The sequence below is a fragment of the Galeopterus variegatus genome, unplaced genomic scaffold (genome assembly GCF_000696425.1).
Source record: "Galeopterus variegatus unplaced genomic scaffold, G_variegatus-3.0.2 Scaffold64, whole genome shotgun sequence".
Classification (NCBI taxonomy): Eukaryota; Metazoa; Chordata; class Mammalia; order Dermoptera; family Cynocephalidae; genus Galeopterus; species Galeopterus variegatus.
Window position 1 is genome coordinate 665,000 of NW_007726175.1, and position 19,241 is coordinate 684,240.

Sequence of the window (19,241 nt, forward strand, 5' to 3'; positions counted from 1 at the left end):
CCCACATCCAGGTAGCTGAGAGCCGCGGGCATCCTCCAGCACCAGCTGGGGGTTTGGTGCCTCTGCCTGCTTGGCTTCCAGACACAGCTGAGCCCTCCACACTGCTCACCACCCGGCAAACATGAGACTGCTCTATTTCTCCTCTCTATCTTGGAAAATCCTTTTTAGAATTTTACAGTCTCCTCAAGATCTCTTCTCCACTGCTGCCTCTTGAATGCATTCAAAAACTTCACAGAGAAATGTGAGTTTTTCCAGTTATCCCTCTCTCAACTTCCTGTTCACATGTCTTCCATTAAGACTTGTGAATTCACAAGTGAACATGCTTTCTTATCTCTAGTTTTAGAGAAAATAGTCACCTCTCTTCAGAAGGCTTTATCCCTAGGTTGATAACATTGCTTTTATCTTATTTTCTGTCTTCGACTTTGTCCAGTCAGCTATTTTTGGTATTTGTCTCTCTTCCTCTCAGCTGGCCCCTTCTGAACAAGCCATAAATATATTCATGTATCCCACATTTTAAATCAAAACAAACAAAAATACAAGCAAAATCTCCTCTCTCATCAGTTGCATTCAAGGTATTCCTTGAATACCTTGGTTACCTCTTCTGGGCAATTCTTCATCTTACTGAGGTCTGGATTCTAATCCCTCTCATCCACTGATCGATTCTGCAAATCCAGTGTCACTTGCTTTTTTGTTTGTTTGTTTGTTTGTTTGTTTTTTCAGTTCCTGTCTTACCTGAAAACTCACTGAGAGGTTTCCATTCTCTCCTTAAAAATCTCTCATTTGTTTCTGACGGTACTAACTACTGGATCTTTCCTCTCTCTGTCAGTGTCCTGTTTCAGCCTAATTTGCTACCACTCTTTTTTTCTGACTACACATGGAGTAGCATCTTTGGCTGTTATCTTCCCATTGTGGACACATCCCTCAGTGCAAGTACAATTGATATTTGCAAGACACACATATTAGCAAGTTCAACCCAGACATTTCCTGATTCTTTGATATTGATTCCAGACACACATTTCCAACTACTTACTCAATAGCTTCCTCAGGATATACCTTAAGGACTCCAGCACAAATTGCCTAAGTTGAATTTCACAACCTATTTTTCCTCCTATTCATCATCTTGATGAACAATATCACCTGATACACAAGTCAAATCTGAGTGTCTTCTGATACTGCTCTCTCCCTCTCAGCTCCTATGTTTAAATAATTACCAAATCTTAGATCTATTTGTATGTATTTCACCTCTCCACTCCCATGACTACTGCTGTGATTAAGTATGCATCACTTTTCACTGGGTGATTGAAATAGATTCCTAACAGATTTTTATATTTTATATTTCATACAGGCCTAAAAAGATGTTAATGGTTCCCTCACGCCCAATCTCCTGGTTTGGCCACTGTCTAAATTTTTTTTTTTTTCTTTTTTGGCTGTGGCACATCACAGGTCCACTGGAGACTCCCTGGTGAAAGCTACAGATTGTTTCTTTAGAAAAATGCACACTTTTTCATGCACACAAGCTCACACGTCACTGTAGAAGTGTCAGGATGTTCAAGGACTCCCTGAGTTCTGTCTAGGCATCCCCTGGCCAACCTGATATCTTGCCACACTATTCTTCAACACCTTCAGCAATACCAAAATACTTATAGTTCTCCCTAAATTCAATATTGTTTCGTACTTTGTGATGCCACCTCACATGAGCTTGCTTGCCCCATTCACTCAATAACAGAATAAAATTCATTCATCTAGTATCTGTTAGTCTAAGATCACCTCTAAGCTTATCCTTTTTATTCTTTCCTCACACATCTATGTCTGGATTTCTTATTTCCTTTATAGCCCTATTATATATGACTTCTGCCATTAGATCAGAAAATCACCTGGGATAGACAGTGTAATTTAAGGCTAAAGAGACTTGCAGTCAGAATGACATGGGTTTGAATGCATGAGAGAAATGGATATATTTGGTAAACAGCATAATTTTCCCTAATCCAGGTACTAAGAGTTACTCTGAGTTTGAGGAAGGAGAAATTTCTTCAGTCAAGTTAGTACCACTTAAGGAATTATAATAGAAGTGGCATTTAAATCAGCTTTAGTTTTTTTTTTTGGGTTTTTTTTTTTAAGTTTATTACTATTATTATTTTTACATTCTAAGATGTTGTTGTGGAATTGTGGGAGGGAGAAGGGAGAGGGGATGTGGGGAGGGGGCAGGGCTGGCCCAGGCTGACTCCTTCACTGGCCTGGTGGCAGACACTGGGGGAGGAGCAGGGGAGCAGGGGGTTTCGGAGTGTTGGGGGGGCATGGCTGAGCCCTCTGGCCCTGCCCACCACCCCCACAGCTTAGGAGCACCCCCAGGGGCTTCGGCTTCCGGCAACAGCTCAGAGGATTTGAGAATGCAATGATTAGGGGCAGAAGAGAAAATGAGTGAAAATTTTCATACATGGACCACATTTACTAAGCTGCTTTCAATCATAAAAATTAGAACCTTGATTGTATCATTAGATTCTTTTTATAGTGACAAAAAATTGTCACTCATGTGATTCATGTGAATCATTCCCTAACCCATATTTTCATTCCTTATTAGAAATGTGATTATTTGGAATTCATGGTGATCTCATTTTTCTAATTTTCAGTTCATCATTATATTTACTGATTTCTATGATTTAGAACATTGTTTCATAAATGAGTTTTTGAAGAAATCCAGTCTTGTGAAAAACTTATCAAGAAAGTATGCTATGGGTTAACAGGCTTGTGTTTCACATTACTATGGTAAAGGTTCTTAAAAGTCGTGTGTTAAAGAAATTTCACTTGTTCAACTCACTGCTTCACAACCTATTTGACTGCAGTACCACTTTTTCCATGATAGCTGTTATTTTCTAAGGGACTATTTCTGCATACTTTGGAGAATTATAATAAACTATAACTATTCATCTGCTATGCATGGTCTTTCCAAACAGAAATATTTATTAAGCATCCAAAATAAGTATTTTTGCAGGTTTTTTCTTACCTCTCAAAGAGGAGATTCCAAAATACTCCTTAACCTGAAGGACTTATATCATAGGCCATACGTGTGTTACAAATATTTGCTATCAACCTATTGTAAAAGAGTTGTTTAAATATATTACCAAAAATCAAATTGTAGTATCTTTTGGAACCAAAAGAATGGCTAGCTTTCAAATGTTTTTTTCTCTTCACCATTAATTTGAGGAAACTAAAGCCTAGAGAAGTTTAAGAACTTTGTGAACATCATGGAGGGAATCTGTAGTGAAAACATGGCTTTAAAGGTGATCTCTTGAATAAGAGCCCAGTATTCTTTTGTTGTTCAAAACTCTAATCCATGGATTAATAATCCGTTTATAAATAATAAAACTGATCCTGCTTGTGATGACAGTTGAGAAACAAAAACTAAGAGCTTATGTAAATGCCTAATTTTAAATGCATAGTCACTACTAAACATCTTGAAATGGCATTTTGCCTAATTGAGAATAAAAGCTTTAAAATAATTTAGAATAAAATTGTAAATTTCAGGCAAAAACGTTTTTAAAATATCTAATCTTTTAGAATATGGACTCTATAAAATCAGGAATGTAAAGTAAAAGTCATTATTCTTATTGGATTGTTTAGTTTTCATTTAATAAAATCTTCCCTTCCAACATGAAACCACTCATGGGGATCAAAGTCATTAGGAGAACACAGCAGATCGTGCTTATTAGTTGATTCTGACCGGTTCTGTGGTTTTAGCATAAGTTGTTTTTCCAAGGCAGAGGCATTTCCATCTGTTAGGAAATATGGACCTTTGAAATTTGTTTCAACAATAGCACCACATCATATCTCCTTCCTTAAAAACTTTGAAAAAATTAGGAGATATGTTACCCTCAATCAAAAATATAAAAAATGTAAAAGGGAATATATGTGCTATCCTCTGTAAAGTTACTTTCTTTTATTTAATTTCACTTTTATACTCTATAAGGTTACTTTCTTTTATTATAATTTCATTGATGATTGAAAATTTCAGGTAATAATACAGTTTGGGAGCTGTTAAGGTATAAAGGCACATGTGCCTACTTTTTTTTTACATAAAGAAAATGCGTATATGTGTGTATATAAAAAGCTTATTTAATTCTAGGAAACATATCCAACCTTTTCAAGATTAAGAAAATAACACACAATGTATGATACTTTAACTATTCAATACTACAAGCAAAATAGAAATCTAGAGAACTGTGATCCAGCATATCTGCAACTTTACCACCATATGGAAAATTAATGTTGTGAAGTCAAAAATGGCAATAAAATATACATAATTAGTTATATTTGCTGAAGAAATATAAACTCAGAATGTCAAACCATTCATAAAGTATTTATATTGACAAATCATATATGTAAATTAAATTTTAAAAAATTTTATCTTTCAGATTTTCTACTCTCCCCTGGCCCTCGTCATACCACCCTCAGTATATGCTGTTCATCTTCAGTTCAATCTTCTCTATCAATTTTGGATACATACAGAGGTAAATCATTTTATGTTTTTTGGGGTTTTTTTAGGTTTTATACCTAAATAGTTAGCCCAAAGCAATGTCCTGGAAATTCACTAGCAGCTGATTTATTGTGTAAGAAAAATCTTTGTGTGCCTTCTTTAAGGAGAAACATCTGTTCATTTTTATTCCTTTTTACTGAATATATATTGCAAAATTTATAAGAAGCAATGAGGCCAGTTGGTCTCAATTAAATAAAACAATTTTTGAACTATTAAATACCAAAAAATTTTAATACTATATTCAATACAATATCTTCCTGTATTACAGTTTATTAAATATTACTTTCCAAGAGATGTTGAAATTTATTTCAATTTAAAGTAGAACATTTTACATATATAGAAATGCAAGTGTGTGTGTGTCAGTGGTAACTCCTTGAAAACTCCTTGAAAAAAATTTAATGTTTGCAGAAATACTGAAAAATTTTTTGATTGGTAAACTTGCTTTAATTGTAGAGTTTAGGTTTTATTTAAAATTCTTCAAGAAATTATTGTTGTTGTTTTTTTTTTTTCTGGAAACTGAACAAATAGAATTGTTGATTCTTCTGTGGTATCTCAAATTGTCAGACTTGAATGTTTGTGATAGATCATTAAACAACTGATTGGTTTATGAACTATTGTACTAATCTTGTTGTTAAATATCAAAAATCACAGACCCAGAAAAATTCTTGCTTATACTCATGAGAACCCTTCTAAGCATTTGGTATTTATTGGAAGCCTTTTGAAGTTACTATAGGAAGCAGGTTGACAGGTGTTGCAAGTGGTTGAACGACATCACAAATCACAGCTGCATTAGATGCCAAATCTTGATACAACAAAGTGCATTATTTCATTAATCTGCAGTATTTCATGCTACTGATTTACTTGGAAAAAAAGAGACTGTTACTCTGACTTCGGACATATGTGGCATTATTTGAAGATTTGTCATGAAATAGTATTGTGTTTTATGATAGTTGACATACATCAAACACTCAATAACAAAACCATCTGAAAGCATTGTTGAGGCCAATTCTGACTCTGGAGGTCAAAGACCAAATTTGTTTAAATCAGGCAAGGGAAGCTTTCTGATGATTTACATGGAAGGGTTAAAGGAGAATTACATTTTTATAGCAGCTCTGCCCCAGGTCACGCCATGTGTTGGATCAGGTATTAGTCTGGGTACAGAACAATGGGGTTTAAGTAACTTCCTCCTTTTCCTGTGTTTCCCAGAGAGGTCCAGGAGCCAGGGCTTGAGTTCCACCTCATGAAGTAAGGGGAGAGTGGGGGAAAGCCAGTGGTGAGACTTATTCTTTTTAAGCTCAGAACCTCCAGGTGGTTTCATTTCCAGTTCAAAAGCAATGCATTAGAACCTCTCACTTGTGTTGCACTCATACTTTGAAAGCACTTTACCATGTGCAGTTTAGACATTTGAGCTGCACAGGAGGCAAGAATGTACTTTCTGAACTCATGGTTTGGATCTTAGAATTTTAAATTATGTTAGCTGTGAATACATTTCTGAGATGTCATATAACTATGTAATTACATTAGTTTATTATCTACAATATATTATCTTTTTTATAGAAAGAATTGTTTGAACATTTTGTAAAATAACTTGTTTACTATTCCGTAGGTTTTTTTCCTGCACAATTTTGTGGTCTTTGAACAAAGAAAGTTCTATTTCTTTTTCCCTGTATTTATGTCATTTATTTCTTTTTATTGCCTTATTGCTCTGGCGAGAAGCTATTGTACAAGACAGAAGTGGTTAGAGAAAGATGCAGACATGCAGACATCCACTACTGGCTTGTTCTCTTTCTGTCTTTATTTCTCTCTCTATATAGGGTGTGTGTGTGTGTGTGTGTGTGTGTGTGTGTGTGTGTGTTAGTGGTTGCTCTGTGGATTATAAATATGAATTCTTATCACATTTTACCTTGAATACATACAAATACTACTTATCATAAATGTAAGAATCTTATAGCAGTATGATTCCATCCATGCCCTCCAACTTTTTGGCTAGTGTTTTCACATATGTTAATTTTTTGCATGTTATACTTGTAAATCCAAAAATATTATTTGTATTATTCCAAATATAATGTCAATTGTCTTTTATAGAAATCAATAAAAGAATTAGTCTTCTATGTCTGCCTAAATGTACTTTTGCTACTCCTTATTCTTTCCTCAGAGATCAATAGTGCTCTGTCAATTTTTAAAATTTTACTTTCTTTTATTCACATTGGTTAGCTCTTATTAAGTTGTCTTCAGGTTCATTTACCCTTTTACCTGCTCTCTCCAATCTGCTACTAAGCCCATTCACTGGATTTCTCACATTAGATATTTTACTTTTAAGTTCTAGAATTTCCATTTGTTTATTTATAAATAGTTTTCATTTCTCTGCTAAGGTTATCTATCAGTCACTCATTATGACTATATTTCCCTTTAAGTCTTAATTATAATAATCATTTTTAAATCATTGTCTGCTAATTCTAGCATCTGAGTCATGATCAAGTCTACTTAATTTGACTGCTTTTGTTTTTGTTTTTGTTTTTCCTTGATATGGGTCACATTTGTCTTTTTCTTTTGTGTCTGGTAATTTGTTATTATATGTCATTCTTTATTGCAAGCTTGTTGTAGTGTGTTAGGGTTCTCCAGAGAGACAGAATCAATAAGATATATTATAAATATATGAGAGGGGATTATTAGGGGAATTAGCTCACATGATTGTGAAGAGAAGTCACATGATAGGCCACTGCAAACTGAATGTGGTTAGCGTGGTTCAGTCCAAGTCCAAAGACTCAGAACCAGGGAAGCTGATAGTGTCCTGGGTGTGAGTCCTGGATGAAGGCAGCATTGCTCAGTCCAAGTCCAAAGGCCTCAAAACTAGGAAAGCCAATAGTATCCTTGGTGTAAGTCCTGGAACCCAAAAGCTGAAGAGTCTGATGTCCACAGTTGTAGAGAAGAGTCTTCCCAGCTCCAGCCGATAAAGAGAGAGAGATTCATCTTTTTTCTCCATTTTTTATTCTCTCCAGGCCCCCAGTGGATTGGATGGTTCCTGCCCATATTGAGGGCAGACCTTTCCCATCCAGTCCACTCAGGCTTTCATTCTAATCTCGTCCAGTAATGCCCTCATGGACACACCTAAAAACATAGCTTTACCAGGTTTCTTGGCATTCCTTATTCTAATCAAGTCCACACCTAGAATTAACCTTCACATGTAGAGACTCTAGATTCTGTTATATTTCTCCAACTGCTCCCTATTCGTATTAGAGGAGGTGGTAAAATAATTGGCTGTCTTGTGTTTTAGAGATTTTGATTTACACTTTGTTAGGACATGTGTTTCCTGGCAGTTTTTAGTCCTAGGGCATATTCCTTATGCTTGGTGATCTATAATCTTAGGACAAGGCCTGTCTGAAGTGTTTACAAAGTCCCTCTCATGTGGTAGAATTCAAACTCTAAATTCTCTCTTGCTAGCACCAGGTAGCAGTTGAAATCTCATCTCAACAATTTCTAGCTTTTTACCATCCTAGATTTTCATCAAGTTCCTTAGGTAGGGCCTTGCCCTACACATAGTAATTTAAAAGTCAGTGGAAGTCTGAGGGTGATTTGTGTGCAGACACTGTGGCTCTCCCTCTGTGGTTCCTTTTACTCTGGGATTTTCCCCTCTTAATTTCCAGTCATTTTTGTAGTCCCAAAATTTGACCTGTGCCTAAAATGTAACCTAACAAAACTGGCACTTTCTCTTTGAGCTTTATGACTCTTCTCCTTGCATTAAAGACATGCCATAGGGCAGCCATTCTATCAAAGTGTTATTGCACCAGCTATGTTCAGCCCATTTAATGATCTAGTTGACAGTCTGTGAGGAAAAAAAAAAATCTTCTCATTAGCAACTCTCTATACTCAAACAACTGTCCCAGTTAGGCATTTTCTCTTGGGATAATTTAATGATAGACCTACGTAATAAAAGCCGATAGAAATTAGAGTATAGGAGAACTGGCAGGGATGCAATACACAATATTAAAAAGCATAAGAACTGTGCAGTAGAACTGTGAAGTAATATAACCAATGAGATAATAGAATCCAGAAGTTTGAAGAAAGTATGCAATATAGAAAATATAAAATGTTACTGTTCCAGCACAGCAGCAACAGCAAAAGAGTGGTAATAGCATGAGCAGAGATTTAGGGAATCTGACTGCTGAGCAGTGTTTCGCTTATTGCCCTTTTGCATCCAAATTTGCAATTTTCATGGAAGTCTGAGAATATGAGGGTACTTCAAAAAGTTCCTGTAAAGATTTGTATTATCTTTTAATTCTGTTTTTCCATGAACTTTTTGAAGCACCATTGTGTTTATCTACTCTTTAAAATCCTAGAGTCTATGCAAGACCCAGTCACGCGTAAAGATTTAGTTTTCTTCTAGTAACTATATACACTTTACCTATTTTTTAAATAACCCTTCAAGAAGAAAAAATATATAATATTTGTGACATGAATTTTAAGTTATGATTGCATAGAAACATATTTAGTTTATCTCAAGTATCTGAAACTGTTATTTAGCCCTTTGCATAGGTGAAAAATGTGTTGGAATTATTAAGCTTGTTGGCAAGATTTTTTCATTAATAAATTAAATATTTTTTGCATGAAAAACATGATACCAGGGTAGATGTTCTTGAGTGTTTTATGTACTATGATTATAAAAACATAAATATGAACATTATAAGCACACAATTGGTCATTTCAAGTTCTTTTTTAAAAACAAGATACATTACAAATAGGTAATAATATTTTCATAATGTAAACTGTATCTTTCTATACACTCTGGGATTAAATTGTCTGCGTTCAAGTTCTGACTCCGTTTGTTATTATGACTATGAACCTGGGCAGTTTTCTTTACCTTTCTGTGCCTCAGTGTTCTTCTAATTAAAACTAGGATAATAACGGTATGTGGCACTGTTGTGAGGATTAAAAAAGATAGCTCATGTTCCAATCTAATGACTAGGACAGTGCTTGACATATAGAAAGTACTAAAAAATGTTTTCAGTATTATTGTTGTTATATTTTTTGCAATCTAGATAGATATTTCAATGTGTCACTTACTAACCCTTCTTATCCATCATTATGATTATTTATGTAATTTTGTGACATAATTTTAATGTAATCCATATTTTGTTTAATACGAATTATTAATATTAATGTAGTTGAATTTGAAACTTAAAGAAATAATTAATTAATGCATACTTTAGAAGAAATGCATCCTTTTTTCCCTTAGAAAAAAAAGGAGTCCTCCTTTATCTGCAGTTTCACTTTCCATGACTTCAGTTACCAGTGATCAAATGTTGTCCAAAATACTAAGATATTTTGAGAGAGAGGGAGAAACAGAGAGAAGCCACATTCATGTAACTTTTATTACAGTACATTGTTATCATTGTTCTATTTGGTTATTAGTTATTGTTAATCTCTTAGTGTGCCTAATTTATAAATTAAACTTTATTATAGGTATGTACGTATGGGGAAAAAAAACAGTATATGTAGGTTTTGGTACTATCCACCGTCTCAGGTACCCGCTGGAGGTCTTGGAACTCATCCCTGTGAATAAAGGAATAGCTACTGTTTAAGAGTTTGAGATTCTGATCATGAAGTACATTATTAAGGTTTTTTGGTATATCCTTTTTTTTTTTTCTAATTCAGAAGCTGATAAATGTTCAAATTAAGAAACTTGCCAAGTTCAGTATATCTTTTTACAATATTTTAATTATTGTATTCCAAAGGCATTTATTGAGTGCTTATTGCATTTCTAGTCTTGCATTTAGTAATAAGGACAAAAAGGGATTAAAGGCTGTAATAATGAGTTATAGTTTTCTGGATGAAAGAAAAATAGCTGACTTTAAAAGATATTAAAAAAAAAAAGACCAGAATTTAAGAGAAGAGTTACTGTCATCTCAAGCCAAGAAATCTCTTACTTACAGTAATGATTGGTTTGATATTTTCCAAGGAAAATTTGATTAGATACTATTTTTACTCATTTTTCTATTTTGTGTGTGTGTGTGTGTGTGTGTGTGTGTGTGTGTGTGTGTGTGTGTGTCATATCCTTATCCAGCACTCACTTTTTCAGGAAGTATTTTAAGCATTTTAACAAATATTACCTCATTAAATCTTTATGACAACTCTTTGGAAGAGGTAATATTACTACCTCCAATTAAATATACTAAGTAACTTTGCCTGAGTTGCACACAGCAACTGTCAAAGCCGGGGTTTGTGCAAAGTAGTCAGGCTCCTCATCCACTACGCTAGGCAGTTTCCCTCTAGATGGGCCATTTCTGATCTTAATGTTATAATAAAATAGCCACCATGTATTAAGCATTTGATATGAGCCAAGCACAAATATTTCACTTAATTCCCACAAAATAATTTGAATCTCTAAAGGCTAATTAAATCTTTACGAGTTGTAAAGAATGAATATAAGTTCAAGTTACTTCAGTAATAGGGCTTTATTTTAAGGGTACATGTAAAAGTACATGCAGCAGCAAACCATTTCAGAATTTAATAGACAATGTTTTAGAGAGCTGGAATTTTTATATTCACCCAGCTCTGTGAGCAAACACAATCCTTTTTAAAGCTAAGAATATTGAAATATGATTTATATAAGGTGACACAGCTGGCTTCAGAGATGATTTTTTTGGCTATTACTCACCCATCAGACTTCCTCTTCAAACCATACATTTATCCACTAATGACTGAGTGTACTATGGCAGATGGCAGCCAAGTACCAATATGGTGCAGTGAAAAGATCAAGGCCATTGATTAAAACAGAGTTCAGCTGTAATCCTGTCTGTACCAAATAATTGTGTGGTCTTTGTCTGCATCTATTCCCCCTTCTTAAAATCTAACCCATTCTCAGAGACCAGTCCTGATGAAAATCCTTTGATGATGTTCTGTTGATTACTGAATAAAGTCTAAATTTCTTACATTTCATGTTCCTCATGCACTGCCTTCCAACCATGTCTCCAAGTCTACATCCCATTACTTCCCATTCTGTTACAATGAGTCAAACTGGACCACTTCCATTTCTCAGATGCATCCGATTTCCAGTCACTGAAGTTTCTCTCCTTTTCCTATTTTCCACGTTACTATTTTATACATTCTTCAAGGCCCAACTCAAACACCCCATCTCCATGAAGTGTTTCTCTTATTAAGAATAAACCCCCGTATTTCTCAGACCATGTGCCAGTTGCTATGCTAAATATTTTACATATATTGACTGATTTCATCACCATACAGCCATATTGTCCTCATTCAGAGTGAGGAAACTGGAGTATAAAGAGGTTAAGTAACTTGCCTAGTGTTGTTCCAACTAGTTAGTGGTAGACTCATGATTCAAAGCCTGGTAAGCTATTTTTTTCTTTCTTCTTCCTCTTTAATAATATATCATTGATTTATATCTCTTAGAGCTTTAGTGTTTAGATGTTCCAATTATCCTAAAAAAGCCCTGGTATACTCATAGGCCTATTTTTGTGACATACTTGTTAATAGTACACCCTTCTACTGTCTTAAAACATTTGTTATACAGTTGTTGAGTTTCCCCCCAAATAGTTCTTTAATCCCTCTTACTCTTTCAATTTCTATTGCTCCTTCATCAGTTACATAGATAGTTGCAATAGAATTCTATTATTTTTTCCTACTCCTACAGAATCTTTTCTCTCCTGCATATTTTCATTTCAACTGTGATGATCATTTTAGAATCCAAATAATATTAGGGTATGCTTAACATGAGAACAAACATCAACAATGGAAATTCTCAAATGAGTCTCTGTTGCCTCCAAGATAAAATAAAAAACATTAGATTCATGAATAGATTTCAGGGTCCTTAAAACATGACCCTTGCGGGCCGGCCTGTGGTTCACTTGGGAGAGTGCGGTGCTGATAACACCAAGGCCACGGGTTCGGATCCCTATATAGGGATGGCTGGTTTGCTCACTGGCTGAGCGTGGTGCTGGCAACACCAGGCCAAGGGTAAAGATCCCCTTACTGGTCATCTTTAAAAAAAAAAAAAAAAAAAAAACATGACCCTTGCTTACCTTTCTCACCCCATCCCACAGGTCAGCTTCTTGTCTAAACCACACTGCTGTCTGCTTCCTAAGCAGACCAAACATTTAGGTGTTCTCTGTATTTGTGCATGCTGAATCTGTGATGCCCTTTTCCAAACATTCTTCAAGATGCAACTCAATTACCACATCCTCTGTAATATCATTTTTCACCTTCTAATTAGAGTTAAGTGCACTTTTCTTTACAATACCTCTGTATTTATTTCTATTTCCATATTGGTAGTTAAGGATTAAGAGCATGAATTCTGTTGGGGAACAGAAATGAGATAACATATTACTTCCTGCATATGGGAAGCATCCAATTAATAATAGCGAAGTTTAATCCTAATACCACTGTATTGTATTCATTGTTTAAATCTTTGTCTCTGCCATTGTTCTCTGGGTTCCTTGATAGCAACAAATTTTTCTCCTCTACTATGTTTGTGTTTGTGTGTTTATGAGTATGTATATTATATATATATATATATATATAGACACACACACACATAAATTTTAATAAGTACTGATAACAGTGTTTAATAAATGATGAATATCTACATATTATTAATAATTATTGTTGGTATTAAATATTAATAAATATGTTATGTATGTGTGTCTATATATTTGTACTTACATTTATATCTGGACTATACCTATGCATATCTCTTCTAAGAGAGTATAAGTTTTTGAGGGTTATGATCTCATCGCTTTTGGAATTTTAGGGAATTTGGGTGAAGAAGCAAATTATATTTCAAAATATGTGCTTTCAAAAATACCTATCTTAACAAATATCAAATTTAATGCTTCCTTTCTTTAAGTCATTATTAAGTACTTACTTCAATAGTACCTAATCTAATAAACCTTTTGTTCTTGCAATAAATTGGGATACTTCATAACACTTACCATGCTGCCCTTACTCCATTTTTACTCCTTCCTTAATTCTGGCTTCATTTCTCTTTTCTTCTCCTAATACATTTCCTTCTTTAGAATTTAATTTACTTCCACATTTTTATGTTGTCTGTAAGTAATTGCTTATTTAGTCTATGACTCTAATGCCAGATCCTTTTAATAGTTTAATTTCAGTGTTTCCAAAGTCTTATTTAACATTCTTAGGAATATTTGACACCACCCTGAGATAACATATCTAAAATGTATTTCATTATGACCTCTCCTACCTTAAATCACCTACTTTTCTTTTTTGCTTCAATTTCTCTAAAGTGAACATCAAGGTCAAATTTTGGTGTCGGCTTCAGCTACTTGATCTCTCTCGTAGCCCATCTTTAATGTAAGTCCCATGCATTTTCAGTTCTCTCTAGAAATAATCGTTCCTTCTGTTCTACAGTTACTTTTTCAGGTAATTCACCCCATCTTGCTTATTCATGTATAAGTTTTTAGTGTTTATTCACATGTATTTTCTATATATTTATACACACACGCGTATATACGGTCTTCAAAAAGTTCATGGAAATATCTGTATTATCTTTTAATTCTATTTTCCCACAAACTTTTGGAAGTGCTCTCATATATATGAAATAGTAGGCAAAGCAACTATTAGTCTTCTGATCTGAATTGGCATTCCTTGCCATTAACATTTTGAGGATCACATCTTCCTCTGAGGATTTGTTGGGTTGTAGTGACTCTTTCCCAAAAGAGAAAAATATTAACAAAATTTCAAGAATTTTATTGAACGTCCTGAAGCTCATCCATGGACTGTTCAGAAATTCATAAATATCCATAAAATATGTCTGTTGTGAAAGTACTGGAATTGAGCTCTCAGATGCAAAGAACATGATTGGGATCTACTTACCAGAGTTGGAGAGGGTGACATTTCAGGGACTACCGAGTAGTATAACATAATACATAAGAGAAAGCATTTTGTAATCAAAGATAAATCTATTCTATTTTAGTTCCATTAGAGATTTGTGTACAATGTTCACGAATGTGTTCCCAGAACCTAAAAGGGTATCTACACAGTAGATGCACAAGAAATGTTGGTTGAAAGAATGGGTATGAATATTTACTAAATTTATTTAAACTCTCTGACCTTGCTTTCTAATCTGTCAAGTGAAGGTAATTATACTCACCCCATAAGAGTGTTATGAATATTAATGAAATAACATATGTAAAGTGCATACTCTGGCACATAATATGTTTTCAACAAATGGTAGTTCTTAAAAAGCCAAATGACATACTAGAATTGGTACATAAAGTCAGAGATAGAATAGAGCAAGTATAATTGTTGTGGGTAACCTGCATGCATCAAAATTATCTGAGTGCTTAGTCAAAATACAGAATGATCATCCTCTTCCATGAGCCACAGACACTAAATCTCTGGTGAGTGAGGGAAGGAATCTACATTTTGAACAAACACTCCAAGAGATTAGACTGAACACTAATGTGATGAAGTGTGAGCACTACGCATATATTGCAGTAAATTTCTTGAGGAGAAGAACTATATTTTATTGTACGGTGTTTTCCCAAAGTCTAGAAGTTGGATGACCATCAGAAAACATCTTTTAAATTAATGAATTAATGGTGTTAACTAAATTCTCTACACTACGTGTGTGTATTGGAGAAGGGTGGAGGGAGAAATAAGAAAGTGTCACAGCAAAGACTTAGATCAGAGAGGATGGATTGATTCAAAAAATATTCCTAAGAGGACAAGAGAAAGGGTCACACTTTAGTAAGATGATTTGTCCTTAGGAGGGAAGTTATGCAAATAGAAATGACAGGGCAAATGAATGTATAGTTCCTCGTAGATTCTAATCTACTGATTGAGAATTTATTCTATAATATTTGACTTTAAAATATTAGGATCTGAAATATTTTTTAACAGATCAAAATTTGTTGTGGATGACAATGAAGACATCTGACATTTGAGAATGGAAGCTGAAATGTAGATTCATATCTGTTTTGTCCATTAAATTATCTACTGCTTGGATAATGTATGGCACATAGCTGGTAATTCATTTACATGTGTCGATTGAGGAATGTAAGAGTCATGCCAGAAATTAGGAATATGAACATAATGGCAGTCACAATACAGCGAGTTTTAGAATAAGTTGAAAGTATGGAGCATGTATTATAAGACAACATGAATTGGATTTTTTTTTTTTTTTTTTTTTTGTCTTTTGTCTTTTTTCCGTGTCCGGCAACGGATCGCAACCCTCAGTGTTGCCCCCGTACCGGGCCGGGGACCGGCAACGAGATCGCAAGCCTCGGCGTTGCCCCCGCACCTCGCTCAGCCAGTGAGCGGGAGCCAGTCCGTATGTGGGATCCGAACCCTCGGACGGGAGCGCCGCCACGCTTCCCAAGCGGCGCACTATCCAGTGCGCCACCGGGCCGGCCCATGAATTGGATTTTTGAACATGGACTACGTAACCTTTCAGTGTACTGTTGGCCATTTTTTTTTTTTTTTAAATTTTAATTATTTATTTTTAGCATATTTATTCTTACAAATAGTGACTTTTCCTTCTGCACTTTAGAGTGTTACTTTTACTTATAATAACGTGGTTCCTTTTCTCACTGGATACCCAAACTTGTAAATATAAATATGGTTATGTTTATGAATTTTTCCTTTTCTTCTGTGAATTTAATTGGTGTTAAAAAAAAAAAAGTCACTTGGAATTAACCACACTTTGAAGGACCATGTTTAGCAGTAAATTGTATTCATTTTTCCAAAGAAAATCCCAAACTGTTATTCAAAATGTAAGCTGAAACAAATTCAAACAAAATGCTAACTTATCCAGTTCTTGTCCTCTTGTTTGAGGAATAAGGTAATCCGAAGTGACAAGAATCAGCCTTCAAGATAATTTATTATAAACCCAGGCCTTTAAAACTCTTGTTTATTGTATAAACATAGCCTAGTCCCTTTCTTCGTTAAAACTAAGCCTTTAACTGTTTAACCCTATGGTATGGATTCATCAGAAATTTACTCCCTATGAAGCTCTTTATGATCCCAACAGTCCTGATTCCTCCAGATTGTTTTATTTCCAAACTATAAATATTGTTTTTTCACTCCTTAGTGTGGAGATTCGGCTACCTCCATATTACATGCTTACTGAAGTAGAAAACTGCCTAATCAGATAGGAAAACATTTGGCTGTGAATACATCAGCATTTGTTGAGTATTTCAAAGTGTGAAACTAGGCAGACAAGCACATATCCTAAGAGCTCTGCTTTTTCTTGCTTCCCTGTAGAGAAATCAGAGACTAGAATGGCCACGACTACCATCTGTCTAAATAGTCGAATGTGTTGTCTTGAATTAACACAGCAGAACTAGTAGGGGATGTAATTAAGATTTTATTTTTATATTTCATCACCAGATGCTCTACAATATAAATTTATCCATAAATGTTCAGATTGATTAAGCTTTTAACAAAGAAAACGAGTGTTTAAACATCAACTATTTCAGAATAAGAAGTGAAACTTTTAATGTTGACTAATAGCATTCGTAGATTTTATCTTTTTTTGAAAATTTTAAATAAGTGCTATAGATTTTATTGATAGTGAAAAATATATTTCTCTATATATTCAAACAATAAAAGCTGTCAGGATCACTCATTCTACCTTTAAGTTAAGAAATAGTTAAATTACCTGATACTAAATTGAAATTTCCTTGTTCCATTCTGTGACCTTTCAAAAGGTCTTAGCATGGTACCTTGCACTGCATGAATACCTATTGAATAAATGAAACCCATGTAGATTATTCTGATTTTTATATAATTAGTTGAAGTTTATGAACAAGGGAGAATTCTCTACAACATTCTCCAGGAACAATCAATGGGGCTATATGCAAAGCTGCACTACAGGAAGATAAATAAAAGTAAACATCTTTACTAAAGGGAATTTTTAGCTTGAGAGCTGGAGAAAACAAACAAACAAACTCAATATCCCTCTTATTAGATAACTCTTGTGCCAATTATAAGTTCAAATTGATTATAAATTCAAATCTCTCTACTATGTAATAGTAATTGAAAAAGAGAAAAAAAGGAGCGTTTTTCTCATTGATCCCAAGAGAAAGCGAAATTGTATGAAAAAGGTAACTTTTTAAATAAAACCTTTTTTTCCTGCAATAGTTTTTACTTTCCATTGAAGATTCTATTGGACTGTAAATAAGTTTCCAGTGAGCACTGCCTGTGTATTGCTTTATTTCTTTATACTTCTAAAACCAAGTAAAGTCCCTAGAAATTCAATAAATGTTTCCAGAATGAATAAACTTGCTGACAAAAGGCTTCTCGTTCTGTTGATTGATTATGCAAATAGCTTTTAATGAGAGATTCTGGTAAGGATTTATAAATACAGGTTTTAATGCTCTGAAACAGATCATTTCCAATACTAATTGAAAACTCTTATTGGTAGTTTGGTACTTAAAATAGTAGTTGTCTGGTGTTTGCATATATATTTAATATTTAACATATGTAACAAGTTTATTTATTAATAAGGGTAAATACATTCATATACATTAATATTTGTGTCATTCAGGTTTTTTAACTGTAAATGGGACTAAAATATGTAAATATATTATTGAAAGGGCATAGAAATATTTATAACCACACACTTTTTGAAAAGATGCATGAGCCTATAGTTAATTATAAAGATATTTCCAAATAAAAGATCATCTAGATTTTTATGCATACACACATACACACTTAAGATAGATAGATGGTAGATGAAAGAATAAAAAAAACAAAAAGGAAGAGAGAGAAAGAGAGGGAAGAGTGGGGAGAAAATTGGCCAGAAAAAAGGCAAGTAATCATGGTATAAATATTAGTCCATTTAATTTTAGTTTGGGCTTGCATTGAATCTTGCCACTAATTTACCTTAAAATTAATATTTGAAAAGTTTTTCCATATTTTCTTTCTTTTTTTTTTTTTTTTTGACCAGTAAAAGGGATCTTAACCCTTGACTTGGTGTTATCAACACCACACTCTTCCAAGTGAGCTAACCAGCCACCCCTATAAAGGGATCCGAACCCGTGGCCTTGGTACCATCAGCACCACACTCTCCCAAGTGAGCCAAGGGCTGGCCCAAGTTTTGCCATTTTCAAACTGTACTTAAAACATATCTTTCTCAGTTAAATCTAACATGACAATGATTTTTATATCACATGATAAATGTACTAGGGGCTGGCTTAATATTTCCCTAAATACCAGCTGCAGTGGAATGAGGAGGCCCACAGTGGTCTGGGCCCCTCTGGAACATCAATCATGTGAGGTGCTGTAAAGTTCATGACTAGTTATAGTCAATGCTGTCTCTCCAGCCTATGCTCATCTGAATGTAGGCATTTTTCCTACTATGGCGATTTCATGTCACTCCACATCCAAACCAGCCACTCTTCAGTATTTTTCATATTGTTTGTGCATTCATTTTTATAATGAGGATTCTGTAAAACACATGCTTCTAAGGAAACATTTTCTCTATTACCTTTTTCTCTCTCTCAGACAGGAAGCATGAATATTTGTAAGCACCTCTTATTTGGAACGAACTTTACAATTAGCTATAGGCTCATACCATTTTTTATGGAAAGTAAATGGTTTTAATTATTCCTGTGGCTTTTTAATAATATATTCCAATATTTTTTTTTGGTTTTTTTTTGTTTTTTTTTTTGTTTTTTTTAATTTTTATTTTGTCAATATACAATGTATATGATTATTATGGCCCATC

At 34.2% G+C, this 19,241-nt stretch overlaps 1 protein-coding gene across 2 annotated transcripts in view; it reads left to right on the forward strand.

The window, feature by feature from the left end:
* The window catches only part of AGMO (alkylglycerol monooxygenase), a 340,101-nt gene that overhangs the window by 134,601 nt on the left and 186,259 nt on the right, over positions 1-19,241 (forward strand). For both annotated transcript variants that reach the window (XM_008576908.1, XM_008576915.1), the window contains exon 5: positions 4,410-4,505. In XM_008576908.1, the coding sequence (XP_008575130.1) occupies positions 4,410-4,505 (96 nt within the window). The remainder of the gene's footprint in view (positions 1-4,409; positions 4,506-19,241) is intronic.